General features: G+C 31.2%; 1 protein-coding gene across 1 annotated transcript in view; it reads right to left on the bottom strand.

Moving 5' to 3' along the window:
* The window catches only part of LOC147068032 (short-chain dehydrogenase/reductase family 16C member 6), a 34,435-nt gene extending 17,845 nt beyond the window's left edge, over window positions 1-16,590 (bottom strand). Inside the window, exons 1-2 of the mRNA XM_085952654.1 lie at window positions 16,403-16,590; window positions 11,254-11,657 (exon numbers count right to left, since the gene is read on the bottom strand). Of these exons, the coding sequence (XP_085808780.1) occupies window positions 11,254-11,599 (346 nt within the window). The 5' untranslated portion in view covers window positions 11,600-11,657; window positions 16,403-16,590. The remainder of the gene's footprint in view (window positions 1-11,253; window positions 11,658-16,402) is intronic.
* Between the last annotated feature and the right edge of the window lie 1,228 nt (window positions 16,591-17,818).

The following is a 17,818-nucleotide window of genomic DNA, read 5'->3' as shown; positions in this document are numbered from 1 at the left end:
GGATATTTTAACGAATTCATATTTTATAGTTTTTTTTTAATTGGTAGTTCAAAAAACGTTTTTCTTTTTAATATGTTTAGATACTTACGTATTTATTATTTAAAATACTTTTAAAATGTAAATAATCAAAAAATGTTTCAAATTTCAAGCTTCGTATCTTTCCGCTAAGTGCCTCTGGTAGTATTGGCCTTAATACGAAACAATGAAGATTATCGTTAAACCTAATTGTAACCTCTAAATTAAACATCCTTGCAAATTAATATGTTCACTAACATTCTAACCTTGTATATTAATATTATAGATAGTAACATCAATTCAGAAGATTATATGCGACGAATGCCACAAATGTCAAATAAACAAAAGTGTATGTACACTTCATTGACGTTTTTCAAAATTATTTAATTGTTTCCTAACAAAGGTAATGTTGATTATTTTAAAACCTTGACATAAAGAAGCTAATGACCAAATAATTGCACTCTCAAATACATTAAACTCACAAAGTTTTTTTTATTTATATTGTTATTTTTAATCTAATTATTTATATTGTGAATTATTTATACATAATACATAGATAGGTAGTCAATTTCCCGTATAAATCAGTACCTATGTTTTCAAATTATATTCTGGCACACTTATTTGTGTATAAATAAATAATTATAAGAACGATGCTAACGAAAAAATAAACACAAATAGTTTTCAATTAAATTTATTAGGTTATTGGCCTCTATTGAAAAAAAACGGGAAAACTCGTGAACAGGGCTCGACAATATTTCATTATTTTGGTATACATAAGATATTGTTTATTTTTGTCCCACCTATAATACCAAAAAGTTGGAAGTACGATACAGTAACTACAATAGCTCAAATTAAATCAATAATTGTCTGTAACACAATAATTAATGGTATAGTTTCACGGATTCTAATGTTAAAATTTCTGTTTCCAGTGATGACAACTGAAAATGAATGATGCAATTAACAGGTCGCAAAAACATATCTATTATCCGTAATCTAAAAATATGGCATATAAAAATAAGGTAATTTCGTAAAGACTTTTCAGTATTGCAAACTCACATTAATTATAAGTGTAATATTGTTTATATTATACATAATATAACCGAATAAAAGATAAGCAGTTTTAACGCATTCGCTGCTAACTATATAATGAGATTTTAATTGCCCCCTTTAAAATGCACGTTAATTACATCGATCGGCCGCCTGGCAATTACGCGCATGCGCGTCTTCAGCGTCCAAAGTACGAGTATTAAGGTACGATACAGATTGTTGTTAAAATATATTCGAGCACTGGTCCGATGGTCACGGAACTATTAAATCATTAACGAAACTTATGCTGACATTTCTACGCACCAGAAATAATTGTGTTTTACATATGTTATTAATGTTATCTGCTACCTGTGAAAAATATTCTCAAAGAAACCACGTGTTAGAACTATCATTCAACAATTAATAATTATTATATACTCTATAATATTCTGGCCCCAGCAAATTGATCTTCAATATTGTAACGATACCGAAAATTAGATTCGATATAAACAAAAAGGATAACAAGGTTTTTTTTAATCGATGTTATTTAAAATAAATACACAATACGTTAAACCCATGAATTAATTTGGGAATTTGAATTTGAGAAAACCTAATAAACTAATTTTTAATGATATACATAACCATAAATATTATGTAATAATTATTTTATAACTTTTTTTACATTGTAAATTTACATTTGATTTAAATAAAATATATATTTTTTCTTAGAAATTTTAGATACATATCGATTAATTTAAAGAGTTTAAAGTATAAATTTACAATATATTGTCTCAAATCGAAAGCTTCTGATAAATAAAGCATTCACATTTTTCAAACTTACATTGTCCACCGGATGATAAAAACCCTAGAATTATTAAAATACCCTTTCATGCACATATTTTTTAGTTGCGCGAAAAAAATAATAATAACAAAGATGGCTAAATTAAAAATGAGTTTCTATTACGAGTAGGTACCTACATCCTGTTGAAAAATTAGTAAATTTTATATTATATGGACAATAATATTACTTCATTTTATACCTATCAATACTTTTGCAATCACTATTTTTAATACAATTGAGTTAATTAGACGAGGATGCTCAGCGACGTGAAACTAAAATATTCTAAATACACTAAATTACTTATCACACTGTAGTTTATTATATTAAAATTATAGTTTCAGTATTCTATAGATTGGAAAAAATATAATATATTATTTAAAATGAATAATTGAAACGAATTGTTATAAATTCGAAAGTCTCAAATCTATGTGTGATCGTTGCACTAGTATTGTTGGTGACTAATCTTCTTAGTGCACATTATAAAATAATATAAAACAATCACCAAGATGTATGATGCACATTCCACTGCAAAATTACTCCAATCACATCAGTACGTACAGAATCGCAAAAGAAGAGTGCCATTAATTATTTTACTTGAAAGGTAGTTAATTATAATTAATAATATTTATAACGTTCAACATTTGAAAAGTAGATAATATTATTTTCAGTGTCGTTCGTATGTCGAAGATAGTATAAACTTCACAGAAGAGCGCTTTTAAAAATTTACTAATAGGTGATAGGGTTTCAATTATTACTGATAGGTGTAATTTGTACATCAATACAACAAAATTAAATACATCTATTTTTTTAAATAAGTAAATTTGAATGTTAAAGTTAAGTCTGAAATAATATATTAAGATAAGTCAGTGTATGCTCAATATTAAATTTCTATTTTACTTATGCAGTACTAGGTACACATCGCACGAAATAAACTGATTATTTACTTACCAACTTTTATTCAAAGACAGAGGGAAAAAATGTCATTATAATAATTATGGTTTTTAAAGCTCTTTTTATACAAAAATATACTTATGTAGTTTTAAACCACATACTCTCACACATATATATAACTATATTGTAAATAAGATGGGCACGTGTGAATAAATTTGTAATAAATGCGTGGTATTTTATTGACAATATTTTAAATTATACTTTTATAAATAATATTAGCATTATAATTAGTGTAAAATCTCTGTTGATAATATTGTATTGAAACATAATATGTTTACCTGAGAGCCAGTGTAGGTGTATTAAATCAAAAAATAATACTTATGATTTTTCAGATTTTTATGATTTTATTTATTTTTTTGTATTTGTATTTTATTATATATTTATTTATTGATTTATTTTATGTTTCTGATATGAATACTCAAAAGGTATATTTATTGAATATGAAAGATATGATTCTTTAAGAAGTATATAGATATTATTCTGTTTTTAATTATTTTTTATTCAGTTGGTATTTAACCCTTACTCGATCTGATGTACAGACATGATATCTACATTTGATTCTTAAGCAATTTTAATTACTAATATCTTCCTATTTACATTGCATTAAAAAGTGAACAGTAAGAAGACGTAAGGGTCTCAAAAACTAATAGTAATAAAACATGGTCCGCAGATATGCATGTTGACAATAACGCGCCAAAATCTATAAATAAATAAGTGATAGAAAATCATTGTAAAATTTAAATACATTGAAATTGATAAGAGGGAAAAGACACATCGCTTTAAGAATATATAATTAGGTTGTGAATAAATCTAGTGAAACCAATAGCCCTCTTGATTGATAAGCTAAGCAATCATAGCAGAAGTAGGTATATAGCAACGAAAGACTAAGGAACTGAAATAGCATGGACAACAGGGAGAGGCCTCTATCCAGTAATGTATCGAGAATGACGAAATAATGTCGACCAATTATATTGAGTATAAAACCCATTCACCCAACCGGTTGGATCCATATGCTTTTACCGAACTCACAATATTGATTGGAAAAGTGTAAATTTATCTGAACTTCACCCAGCACCGAGATTAAAACCCGATATATTATACCAGGACTTCGAACTTTTCGTTTCGGTTCAAGTAAAAAAATATTTATATCGGTTCGGTTCCGGGTTTCGTTCCGAAAAAAAATAACGGTTTTTCCGGTTTTTCGGTAATGATGTGCTGTGCAAATTGGAGATACGTTTGGTGTTGATTTATCTCGGATTTCTACAAAACAAACTGTGAATAAATTAACGGTATCTTTGGTAATAATTTATAAATAATTATAAGATAAAAAGAACTTTTTATATACAACGTTTTTAAATTGTCTGTTGATTTATTATGCTCAATATGCTCAAACTTGAACTTGATATGAAGTAAATAAAAAAACAAACAATTATAGAAATACTGAATACTGAAATGTCATTTTGATTTCCATAATAACGCACGTATATGTTAATAATTTAGTTGCTAGGACCATATCACTTCCCTCCATTTTGGTATGTGAAAATTTTCTCAACTGTCACTTTTATTTTTAGTTTCTGGTTTATCGTCTGCGTTTTAGGATTTGGAGGTAGATAATTGACACACCGGAATTATGATGGAAAACGACGAGTTTATTTACGTTAATATTATACTATATGGTTACATTTTGAATATTTTATTTTATCTGTACGAAATCGGCGTGCTCGCGATTTTTCTGTTTGTCGCGATCTCCGCGCCATCTTGTGATTTTTTTCAACGAAAGCCGTTGGCGAAAGAAGGCGACGTTGCAAATCGTCAACGGTTATATTATGGCATTGTTGCCATTCAACATATTATAATCTACTCTAAGGCATTGCCGGCTCGGCTCTGTTATTATTATTTAATTTTCGTAATCAGCGCTTTATTATTTGTTGGCTTTGATACCGATTCGGGCGTCTCCAGATACACAAAGACATCCCCAAATGGAGACCATACGGGGGTGTCACAAGCGCACTTCTCCGGAAAGGCCCGAATGGGGGCCAGGCCAACTAAAGGCTGGTTACGATAGCGCGTGTAACTGGACAGTGCGGCGGCTTGGTAAGGGGTGGTTGCGTCTCTAGACGTTGAAGGATCGAAGCCCTCCCGGTACGTCGGCGGCCGGAGAGACTCGGATGCAGCACTGTAGCATAGTGGTTCGCGGTTCCCGGGCCTACCGTAAAGCTGCTGAGAGAGGAGGGCGTCGCGCCCAGCCCTCTCAACACCCTCGGACCGTCGGCAACCGGAGAGTTTCGGATGCAGCACTACGCCGCTTTGTGGGCGTAGTGGTTCGCGGCTCCCCATGTCTACCGTACGGGCGGATGCTGAGAGAGGACGTCGCACCCAGCCTTCCCAACAGCGACCGTCCGAAAATCAGTCGATCCTTCACGAAAATGCATACCGGCGCATTACTCGACCCCTTATTGCTCGTTTGCCCTGCCGTGGCTATCGAATTACACGCACTGCACTGATATTATACTAATATAATATGCAGAAAACTTAATTTAATACTTAAAATGGCTTTAAAGTTTATAAAAATAATTTTAAAAATATATCAGGGCCCGAAATGGACCGGAACGCCATTCTTCCTCATACAACCGCTCCGGGTTGTAAAATTTTCCACTTCGAGCACTGAAATAACTTATTATGCATCGCTTCCAAACACAAAACACTTAAAACTAACTAATCTATGATGCTAATGGCTGAGGATGCTGCTTGGCTGCTATCCGCTGATGGAGGCTGCTTTGCTCAGCTGAAGAAGGCCGCTTTGTAGCTCTCTTCATCCTGGTGCATCTGGGCCAGGGCTGATTGCAAGGCTCACAGACACGCTGCTGTTGACGAAGAGGGCTCAAGCGGCTGATGATGCAGGGCATTTGATGCAGTTTTCCCTCGTTGGAGTCAGGGTCTTGCCCGATACACTCGTCCGTGGGCCAAGTTCGCTGGCGGATGCAGTTGGTCGGGAGTACATCGGGAGCCATGACTTCGCAATCCGGGTGTTTCTGCTCTTTTCTTCACTGGCTTGGCTTTGGCAGCATCCTCTTTCTACTGCTTTTTATTATACTTTGTTGAGCGCCACCAGAGGCAAGCCTCTGGATGTTTTTTCCTCGCCGTTTCCTATTCCGGTGTTTGGATCTCAGGGTGTGTGTCCGGGTGAAAGAAATTTCACCTGCTTCTTGATTCCAGACGATTAAAATCAAGAAGCGTAGTCCCACGTTGATTGGGGCCACTTATCACTTCCCTCCATTTTGGTATGTGAAAATTTTCTCAACTGTCACTTTTATTTTTAGTTTCTGGCTTATCGTCTGCGTTTTAGGATTTGGAGGTAGATAATTGACACACCGGAATTATGATGGAAAACGACGAGTTTATTTACGTTAATATTATACTATATGGTTACATTTTGAATATTTTATTTTATCTGTACGAAATCGGCGTGCTCGCGATTTTTCTGTTTGTCGCGATCTCCGCGCCATCTTGTGATTTTTTTCAACGAAAGCCGTTGGCGAAAGAAGGCGACGTTGCAAATCGTCAACGGTTATATTATGGCATTGTTGCCATTCAACATATTATAATCTACTCTAAGGCATTGCCGGCTCGGCTCTGTTATTATTATTTAATTTTCGTAATCAGCGCTTTATTATTTGTTGGCTTTGATACCGATTCGGGCGTCTCCAGATACACAAAGACATCCCCAAATGGGGACCATACGGGGGTGTCACAACCACCCACTTAGCAACCAATAATAGTGAATTGGATTACGGATTTCTTCCGAAATAACTTTTCATACAAAACAGACTACTCAATTCTACTTAAAGATGGCTAAAAGTATTAAAAAATGCATTGGCATTGTGTTCTGATATATTCTAAAAGTTTCAAATGTCTAACTAGTCCGAAAGTTAGTGAAAAAACGATTGCAAGATTTGTACCGGATAAACAACCACCGGACAAATAAAAATACGAGCTAATAAAAATGTTGTAAAAAACCCACCTGACAATCATTTTAATATCATTTGTAATATTATATAAACAAGTCTGCTAAATTATCGAAAGCCGTATTGATATAAAACATCTACGAGTATAACTCAATTTGTATCAATTTGCAATGAGCAGAGAGAAAATGTATTGATTTCAAATATTATGAAACTCGCAACTAACACAAGAAAATAAGCTTAGCTTTACTTAGGTACTTTTGTAAGAGTTATTCTTGGTGATAAAATATTTCCACATTTTCATTACAGAATAGAGACGTACATTGTATACAAAAGATGCGAAATCGTAAAGAAAATTACACGTGCTCGTATGTCATAAAATAATGTATACAACCGTGAAAGAACTCAAAAACCGATACATTGTTGTCAAAGTATAATCCTCAATACGTTTTATGCAATAAGACATTCCATTTCGTGAGCACTCTACCAAAGAAGATTGTTAAATAAATGATGTACCTACAGAAATTACATTAGTTCAGTTACAACATTAATTGAACACGAAGTTGATGAAAAATTGCAAAAGTAACTAAAAATACTTGAGAGTCTTATAAACTATTCTGAAATGTTTTTAGTATCATAGTCATCACAGAAACAAAATATTATGTACGTAGGCTTTGTTATTAATATTATTATGCACGCATGATATACGCAATATTTGTAATTGTTCGCAATATTTAACGCAGTATATAACAGCCCACAGTTACCCACGGTGGCCGCGCGGATTAAGCGTTGGACTATCGCGCCGTGGGTCCCAGGTTCGAATCCTGGGTCTGGCAAGTACACATATTGTTTTTCAATTTGTGAGAGTCAGGGTATGGACCTAATAGGTTGAGCAAGTGGCTGACATCCATTTCTCGTAAAAAATAAAAACTGTTAAAACAAACATCTACTCTGTGGAGGCCAATATGATCCTATTAGGATCGGACATGGTCGGAAAAAAAATATATAACAGCGAAGGATGGAGGTAGGCTGTTAAGATCTACCGTAAATAGTGCACATTACACTTTGTTAGTCATACGTATTTGTTTTTATTGAACTAATACTACAATTTACAGATGGTATTGGATAGTTTTTAGAAACCAATCAAACCATAATAGTTTAGGTATAACGACAAAATTGTCCACACTTTTTCATTCTACCTATTTGTTTTCGTTGGATTAAGAATACGTATTACACATATTATTGATGGTTTATATTTTTAAATTCATAAAGCCCTGCCTAAACCAAACTATAGTAGATAAAAAATATTATTCTATCTATAAAATATCCAAAGTTATGTATGATTTAATTGCATAGTTTTGGATAATTTATAGATAGACGAGTATTTTTTTATTATTATCTATTATGGCTTGGTTTTCGCATGGTTTAATTGAATTTTTAAAATTAACCAACACCATCTATAAATTGTAGTCTTATTTCAATGAAAACAAATACGTATGACTGACAAAGTTTAGTATGCACTCTTTATGACGGATCTTAACAGCCGACCTCCACCCTTCGCCACTAGTATATAATATCATCACACATATTTATAGGTACATATCTATGTTTACATTATCATGTGGTTTTTTGGTTTCTGTAAAAATAGTCAGTACCTAATAACATAAAACAATCCGTTTATAACTAATTTTATTGAATGATTGTGAGAATTTGAAATTTTGTTGTGAAATGGTTGCGGTTTGACAGATGCGGATAATTCACAGAATGAAGTTTACTACAAATGTATATACATTATAAAATAAGTAACATCTAAATTAAGCATTAGTATAACTTAACCTATAGCATAACTTTTTTTTATGTTCACTTTCATAATTATGCTTACTCTCAAATTTGGAGATTTTATTACATACTTATGTTAATTTTGATGATAGGTTCCTTTCTAGTCTAGTTAATTTGAGTACACGCGTCACGTTCCCACACTTTTAGAATTAAAATATCTATGAAGAATGTGGAATTAAGATAAAAGATAACAGTGTGATAAACAAAACACGCGACTAATTTAAAACTATTGCAATATTAATTTCAAGCCGTAGAGCGTAGACTCTAAACATAATTAATAGGTTTCGTGAGTTACCGATCGTTGATGTGTATTATGGAAAGCTCAGTACTAGACTGAAGATGGTCATGTTATCACATTGTAGTTGAAACGTAGATGCAAAATATCAATGTCATAGTTATGCTACCGGTAATATTTTTAAAGATATAATATATCATAATATTGTTTTTTTTATGATATTGACGCAGTAAAACGCATGCAATACATTAGTATTTGCTATGAGTATGGATGGTATTAAGTAGTGATATTTTGAGTAGGTAATATTAAAATTCTAGATAAAACTGTAGTGATTTTAGTACCATGGAAAAAAATAATTTTCTGATTCATAAATGTATGAGAATTAAAGTAGGTACATATTATAATTAAGTATATTATACGTATATTGTATATACTTCTAGAATCTAGACTCTTGAGACTAGAATACGGGTTGCAATATATGAACAGTTTTACATTCATAACGATAAAATTCGTATGTCGACTATTTCTAATATAATGTTCACAGCCGTCCAACAAACACGATTTGTACGTACAATTCTTAATAATGACAGAATATGCTTTCAAAGATATCTGATGTAACATTTTGGCTTGTAAATATCCTACAATAAAGTTTTAGGAGTATTGCGTACGGAAATTAAAATACTACTCACGTGTGCACGGTTATTTTACAAGTTACTAAAATTGAACAATGTGTCATTATTTTCATTACACACGCGCATGCGCATTGAGTCAGTTCACAATTAATTTATTATGCCACTATTGTAGATTCACACAAAATAGTATGGACTATTTTTGACAGAGGTTTTTTGGACGTTTTTTATTTAAATATTTTTCAATGTGACATTCTCTTACCAAAGCGATATTCAATTTTACCCACGGATTTGACCTAATTTTTTTAAAAATTTTTGCATATGAAACAAAAATTTTGCATACTAATTAACGAAGTTTGCCTTGATTTAATTGTTACACATATAATTTGTTTTGTCTTTTTTAATACTAATATTATCGACTAGTTATAAAAAAACTATCAATATACTAACGCTGTTTATCTAAATATGTATATTATATTATTTGAAACGTTCACGGTTCTGTGTTATTGTATTAGGTTTTTGGGTTGTCACCGTTACCGTCGCCAGCATTGCCGAATTTTTTTTTACCACACCTAGCGTTTTCAAATAGGCATCTAGGTGGAAAAATTGCATCTAGCATATGGCGTTAAATTTAGCGTTTTTGATAAACTTCGCATAAAAAAACTAGTAAAACTAGTTCACCAAATTTGCTTGAAGATCAACATGCTGGTCATTTACATAGGATATCTTACCATTACAATTACCATTATTTACAATATCATTCAACTGATGACCATATTTCGTAACTACATTAATTCTTAGTTATACATATGACTTATTTATTAATTTTGAAATAATAAATTCTTCTACAATATTTGTTCTGGTAAAAATAATCTTAATAATCATGTTTGTTTGAAACGCTGGTTTTTAGACATTTTTTTTAATTTATAGACATTTTTCTGCCATCTAGCTTATTTTCTTGCCCTATCTGGAATATTTTGTTGAATGATAGTTGGCAAAATTTTGTTAGAGTGATTCCTCATTCTTTTTTGACTATTGTGGCTTATAACAGAAGCCATTCGCTTGAAAGACAGAAACCTCGAGGAAAGATGAAAGAAATAAATAAATTGAAATAGAAAAAGAAGGAAGATACAATAATATACTTTGGTATGTATTCTATAATCTACATAAAAGTGATTTGAATATTTATATGTGTCGCTATATTTTAAAATCAGCCAAGTCCACCTTTAGGTATTTTTTACTTTTTTGTGAATTGCTGAAGAACTTCTGCTTTCTAACATTTCTGAATTATCAGAATATGGAATTTATTAATATTAAATATTCAATACTCGAAATAATATAAACTTTTCCTCTTATGACTGGGTATTTGAGAAAACAAAAAATTGTTTTTCTCCTATTCATCTATTATGGACTTGGCTGATTTTGAAATCTAGCGACACATATATTAGATAACCTAAAGCATAATACTTTTTACCTGTTATAAATTAAACAAACATAATTCATTAAATGCACTTTATATTGTTTTATCACCCAAAGCTAGTGCCAAGTGATGCTTTTATGCACATTTAGATATCGTATAGTTTTCAATATTGCGTTGTGTGACAATACGCATAACATATTCGCATTTTAGTAAAAGGCATTAAGAACTGATTTTCAAAGACACATAAAAAACAAACAATATGGAACAGCGACTTATACATAACATGGATTTTATAACATAGCGAGAATTGTACATTTTTTTCTAAATTAACTCACCTTCTTTGCTGATATCCCAAATGACGACCTTGCATCCAGCCCTTGCTAATTTCTGTGCTAGAATTCTTCCAACTCCACTTCCACCACCTGTTACAAGTGCCACCTGTCCGGTCAAATCTTTCAAGGGTCGCAAACTCCTCGGCAGAATTGCTAGGTAAAAGGCTTCCGCAATATAGTACACAGAATATGCCAGGAAGATGAGGAGGTCTCTAATGACGTGGAAGGCGTTGGAGAGACTGAGACCACCTTTCACCTTAGAAGACTCCATGCTGCGCGGAGTCTTCAGGTCAAAGGCCATCGAGTGAAAACTCCCACACTCGAAATTACAATCTCCACTTATTGTCATTGTAATGTTATTCTTTTATCTGAGTGTTATGTTTAATATTTTATAATAAAACAGCTATCTGAAAGAAAAAAACATTAAATTCATTAGATAATACATTAATTAAAAATATATATATTCAGTGCTGAATATACACAGGAATTGAGAATGTATTTTTTTAATTTTAAATGTAACCTTTGAAAAACCTTAGAAATATAACTTATATTTTATTATTAAAATTTTTAATTTATTACTAAAAAAGTTATACCGAATGGACATCTTTTACAGTTGTGATACCTCTTATCAATTAAGCTACCTATCTATTATGATTCATGCAAATGACTGCTAGTAACTGCGCTGTCTGAGGTGTTTTAGACTTCACCAAAGAAAGGTTACAAACTTTTTGATTTCAATAAAGGAAAAATAAGAAAAAATATAGTTATGACGTCCTTCAATAGTTTAAGAATATAGACAATATTTGAGAATGTAAGATTGTTTTTATTGAAAATATGTATTTAATTATGTTATGATTAAAATTGAACTTATCAATTTGATTTGACAATATATTTGAACACCAGAGGAGGCATCGCCGAAAGAAAGAGGTACATTGCAATTGAAAACATTAATTATTATTGATCCCATGGTACCCTCACATTAAAATTGTAGGTATAATTTAAAATTAAAACGTATAGTGCGTACATAAAATATTTTGATAGTTATTAATGAACAGATTTTTAGTACGAGTATCATAGTCTAACATAAATTAATATTTATATTGCTCATAACATTTCCGGAATGTGGTACTATTCTATTGCTTTTTAACGGTCACGGTGATGGAAATTCATGTAGGTATATCATTAAACAAGTTATTTTTAATTCAAATTTTAACTAAGTTTCCATTTTTTACAAATGTCATAACTATGTTTATTATTTATTTAACTTAATTACTAGATAATATAATTATATTGCACTGTAATATTAAGTATATTGACGGTATATATTATATGTAACGAATCCATTATCTTTGTGCAATATGTTCAGGGATGGATTAAAAAATTGTATACCTTGGATTACATAACTGTCGTGCTACACGGTAGTCATGTGACCTCAGCTTAACTTTATAAAAAAATCTTTAAAATATTTTATATACCTAATATGTTTTACTTTTATATATTTTATGAAAAACAAACTTCAACATTAGGCAATTTGGTCTAAAAGTAAGATAAAAAACAATTCTATAATAATTGTAATATTTTAATGTAAGTCACTTAGAATAGCGTATAATAATATCACATACCGGCAATGACATTAATATGGACGAAGCATCTGGAAAAAAAAATGACACACACTTTTTTTGTCGGGTCTGCCGAATGGCATAATCTGTTCTAACGCCATTACAATAAAGGTGATATTGCTATAAATTCCCGAAACTTTTTGTCGGGTCTGCCGAATGGTTCGGTTCGAACAGGTTCGCTCAAACGAACACTGATACTAGAAACACTGTTCTAACGCCGTTACAATAAAGGTGATATTACTATTCCCGATGCGTGATATCGCATAATAGATATTGCGTGACGTCTACCTATGCACGTGCGAATGTCACTATGGGCGAATTTACTTACTAGCTACTGTACTGAGTGCGTCGTCCATTAATAACGTCATTGCATACCGGTTCCACTTTAACTTATTCACGTTTCAAAATTTAATTAACTCTAGATAAACATATTAAGTTGAAATATTGAATATGGCATATTGGCATATTCCAAAATACAATAGGTGCCAATATATTGTTTATAAAGTGATATGGGATCATAAAATGTATGTGTGATTCAAGAAGATCTCGTGTTTTTAGCTACTTTCATTCACGGATTTTTTATATGTAATATATTATATAATATATGAATTATGGAACCCCGTGGGATGTAACACTTGATTTCCATGCCTTAATACAACTCTGATTGTGACTTTCGTGAGATCTTCAATAAATGAATGAGATTTTGATAAGAAATAAATATTCCTCAAACCGATAAAAAATTACATAATATGCAACTGCATATAATCAAAGTGAATGTTGATATAATATGTATTGAGTTCACTCGGTTATGTTATTTATAAACTATTATTTTATTTTGATGTATGACAAAATGAATTTCATTTATTGAATTAAAATGATAGGAGAAAGTCGTTATGTGTGGTATATCCGCTGTGGGTTGTTAGCAAATTTCCAAATATTTTGGCAAAAAACTATCATAACTTTAGTTATTTTGAAAGAGCTGTAAAAAAAATATTTAGAAAGAACCTAATCAACCGGCATACGCCTACGAAATAGTTATTATTAACATGTTTCATTTTTCGAAATTATTGTAGCAAAAAAAAGAATAATTACATAATAACAAAATATTAAATATACAAATCATGTGCCATTTATAAAAAAACTGTCCATAGAAAATCAATAAAAGATAACCTGCGGAAGTTAGTGTTTCCATGTTATCCCATGAATACAAATTGGCATAAGTAGTTACCAAATATATTGAATCTTCTTCGAAACGGAGCAACGTGTGGTGTCCCTATAAAAAATACTAAAGCGTGTTTAAATTTGACGCCATTCTCATTTTTGTATGACAAAAAGAAACATTAATATAGTGAATACAGCGCTCGAAATAGAAAAGTTTATGAATCGGAGCGCTCGATAATTCTCCAAAAATATTAGTGTGCGAGGTTTTTTGTTATATGCCTTATATGCCTACCTAATAACCATAGACGGACAAACGCAACAATAATAATCTTTAGATATCTGTGGGTCTATTCTATACACATGGCGGCTATCGTCGTCTATCGACAGTAGCTAATCATATTTATATATTGAGGTGGTTAATTGTTACAATAAGTGAACCGTCTCTTCGCTGTGCTAACTTTTAGAGCGAGATAGACAATTTTGACAGGTTAGACGGATAACTTATTGTAACAATTATAATACATAAATATGATGAACTACCGTCGATAGTCGCCTATTGTATAGAATAGACCTACTGATATGCACTACTATTAAAGATTTCGGTAGGAAATATGCTGTCAAAAATGGTATTATTATATTTTTTCACTTTATCTGCCGCATATAAACGGTACATGGTTTGTCAACCCCCGCAAGAGGTCACTGCTTTGTACTTATAAATAATATATTATTTCCAATCGTTTCATTAGTTAAATTTGTAATATCATACAATATCCACACACATTGAAGCTGTCGGAAGGCAAATCCTGGAATACTAATCCTAAATCTTACGGAATGGTACAAAACTCTCATTAATCAGAAATTATGTCATATTTAGTAAGAAACAACATAAAATCTTATTATTGTTTATAGAAATAGACGTGTATATGTCAAGTTTCTCATTAAATGATATTAAACAATGTAAATCATCAAATAATTGTCATAATAATTTCCGAACCAGAGCGCCATTTTTAATTTTTCCACGAGACGCTGTAGTCTCGAAGATTTCACGAACCGGAGCTGTGCTCCGGTACGTTCTACTCCATTTCAAGCGCTGAATGGAGAACATTGAGAGTTCCAGACGTCTCTTTTTTGCTTCACTTTCATACTTTTACACTCCATCTCTATACAAAAATAGTTTATTTAACATTTCTGTTTATTACTAATAAATAAAACTACTTATGAAATATTTTAATTGAAAATATGAAATTGGCTTTAGGTACTGTTTATCACAATAATTTAATATTGCCACAATATGCATGTTATGTCGAAGACAAAAAAAAAACCTGTTTTATCGATAAAAAGTGTAACATATATTTTAATCTCTGTGTAATTGTATCTTAAATTACATAGTATACTGAGACCACTTTTTTTGCATTTAGTTCGATATAAATTTGTATTTCAATATACAACCCGATACCTTTTTATAATTATTCTGCTGATTTATTTATTATTTTATTACTTTAAATGTCAGAGAGAGAGAGTTAGTACCGTCCAACGACTCAAAAACAGTTGCCAAGAGAAAAGATCGTGTCACATAACTTTTTTTATAACAGGAAAATTTCGCTTCGTATTAGATAGCATTCTCATTATGACGTTATCATATACCTGTATAGCTGTATCTTGTCATTTATCAATAACGTTAACTATAATCTATTCACAATTTAGTATTTAAAAAATAAGTTTGAATCGCCTAGTAGACCAAAATATTTGAAATGTATAGAAAGAAACTCGTTATCTCAGAGGATAGAGTAGTCTACAAAGTTTGTGATAAACAGAGGGGAAACAGGGGGAATTAGAAACGATTCCTGAAGGTAGCCAAGAGCCATATTGGGGATATATATAGTTTGTATTAACAAGATTACGTAATATAGGTACGTTATAAGATTTTATATTTCATAATAAAATATCAGATCATAAATAATAACATATACTTGACTAAGTAGATTATTGAGTTATATTTTAGTATTATTTTCACAATTTTATTGAATCCAAAACCAGTATTGTCATTAAAAAAAATTCAATTAAAATAAAGTAAATTGTATAATAAAATAAGGACTTTATAATTTCTTAATACCATGTCTTTATATCGAGAAATGTCAATGATCAAAAAATATACCAACATTTCATTATATGTGTATCATGAGTAAATTAGATAATATAGGTACACGATAGCTTAACTGTTTATTATTGTATTATAGCATTTAAAAGTAATATAATATATGAGTAAGAAATAGTAATACAAATGAGTCAATTATAACTAGCTCCACTTTATAAGTTAGCAATTTTCGACGTAACACCAGAACTTTCATTATTAAAACCAGAACACTACTTACCAGTAAGAAGTAAGTCCCTAATTTCATAAACAATATCTCACTTATAATAAATACTTTCACTGTGTATGTAAACTCCGTTAGTCACAGCTGATTTTCATATGAAATCAGTAAAAATACTGATAATATTTTTATTTTGTTTCACATAAACCGGCGACTTGCAAACTGGGCACAGTAATATAAACTAAGATGTCAGTTTGTTTGCCGCCATAAGAAAGCGCCACTGTCGTACAGCGGAGAAAAACTGAATTTATTTTGCATGACCACCACGATAATTTCGTTTACTACACATACAGCTCACAGCAGTCACAGCATCATGCATCTACTTTCTTTTCTTCGTGTCTGGCGGATTCCACTATGAAACGAACATTCTATTATAAATTGTATACGTTGTTAAACGATCATTTAGCATGTATTATTATTTAGCAGATATATTCACAATTGATTGCATTATGCAATTAGGTGTCTATTTAATATTATGACAAATTAAATTAGTCATGACCTATTGCTACGATATTGAATAAAGTCATAAAACGTACCATAACAATATCGACGACAATGGAAAATAATAGTTTTCATTCAGAGTATTTTCCAATGCGGGCAGTGCTATGAATTTTCGGTAATAATATTTATTCTTCGACCTCTTAAAGACTTAAAATACCGATATTATAATATACTTAAATATTATTGTGATAAAAATACTTCCTACAATTTTCAAATCTATGTAAGTTTTTCCTCCTCCAAGGTCCACTTCGTTTCGTATTAAAACCCTTTGTCAAGGCCGGATTTACCATGGGGATAAAGGGGGTATTGCCCTGGGTCCTCGAATTGCTAGAAGGGTCAGAGCCTAAAAATAAATTGAAAAATCCATGAAAAACTCTTTAGGCGGAAAAAACAGCTACTTCCGTGCCAAACCCAAAAAATGAGTAAGTACCTATATTTATTGAAATCAACTGCAACCAAAAACACACCATCACAAAAATATTCACAATTCATAAATATATCCCGCCATCCCACGGTCAAATAATTATATCAAGAAATTCTCGTAGTACATTTCAGTTGTTGTATTTACAATTTGAGCATGCGTAATAAAAATCTGATATAATAGTTTTCAGTAGCTACCTACTCAATCAAATATAACATATGATTTTTTAAACTACATTTGATGGCTTTTTGGGGCCTCCAATCAATATTAGCCCAGGGTCCCTGCAAATGAAAATCTGATTGATGATGATGAAATCTCTTCAGTAGCCACGTAGTCTTACAATAAAATAATATTATTGTCTTCTGTAATGTGTTAATCATAGTTAAGTATTAGCTACATTTTTAGTACTTCAATTTTACTTCATCTGAAGTTGCTGAGACATTAACTGTGAAAGCAGTTAGCAGTGTTTAAAGAGAGATAATCTGCAGTGGACA

The sequence above is a fragment of the Rhyacophila brunnea genome, unplaced genomic scaffold, assembly GCF_057557595.1.
Source record: "Rhyacophila brunnea isolate RB1 unplaced genomic scaffold, BYU_Rbru_1.0 scaffold_3, whole genome shotgun sequence".
Taxonomy (NCBI): Eukaryota; Metazoa; Arthropoda; class Insecta; order Trichoptera; family Rhyacophilidae; genus Rhyacophila; species Rhyacophila brunnea.
This window is presented reverse-complemented; position numbering and strand designations above follow the sequence as displayed.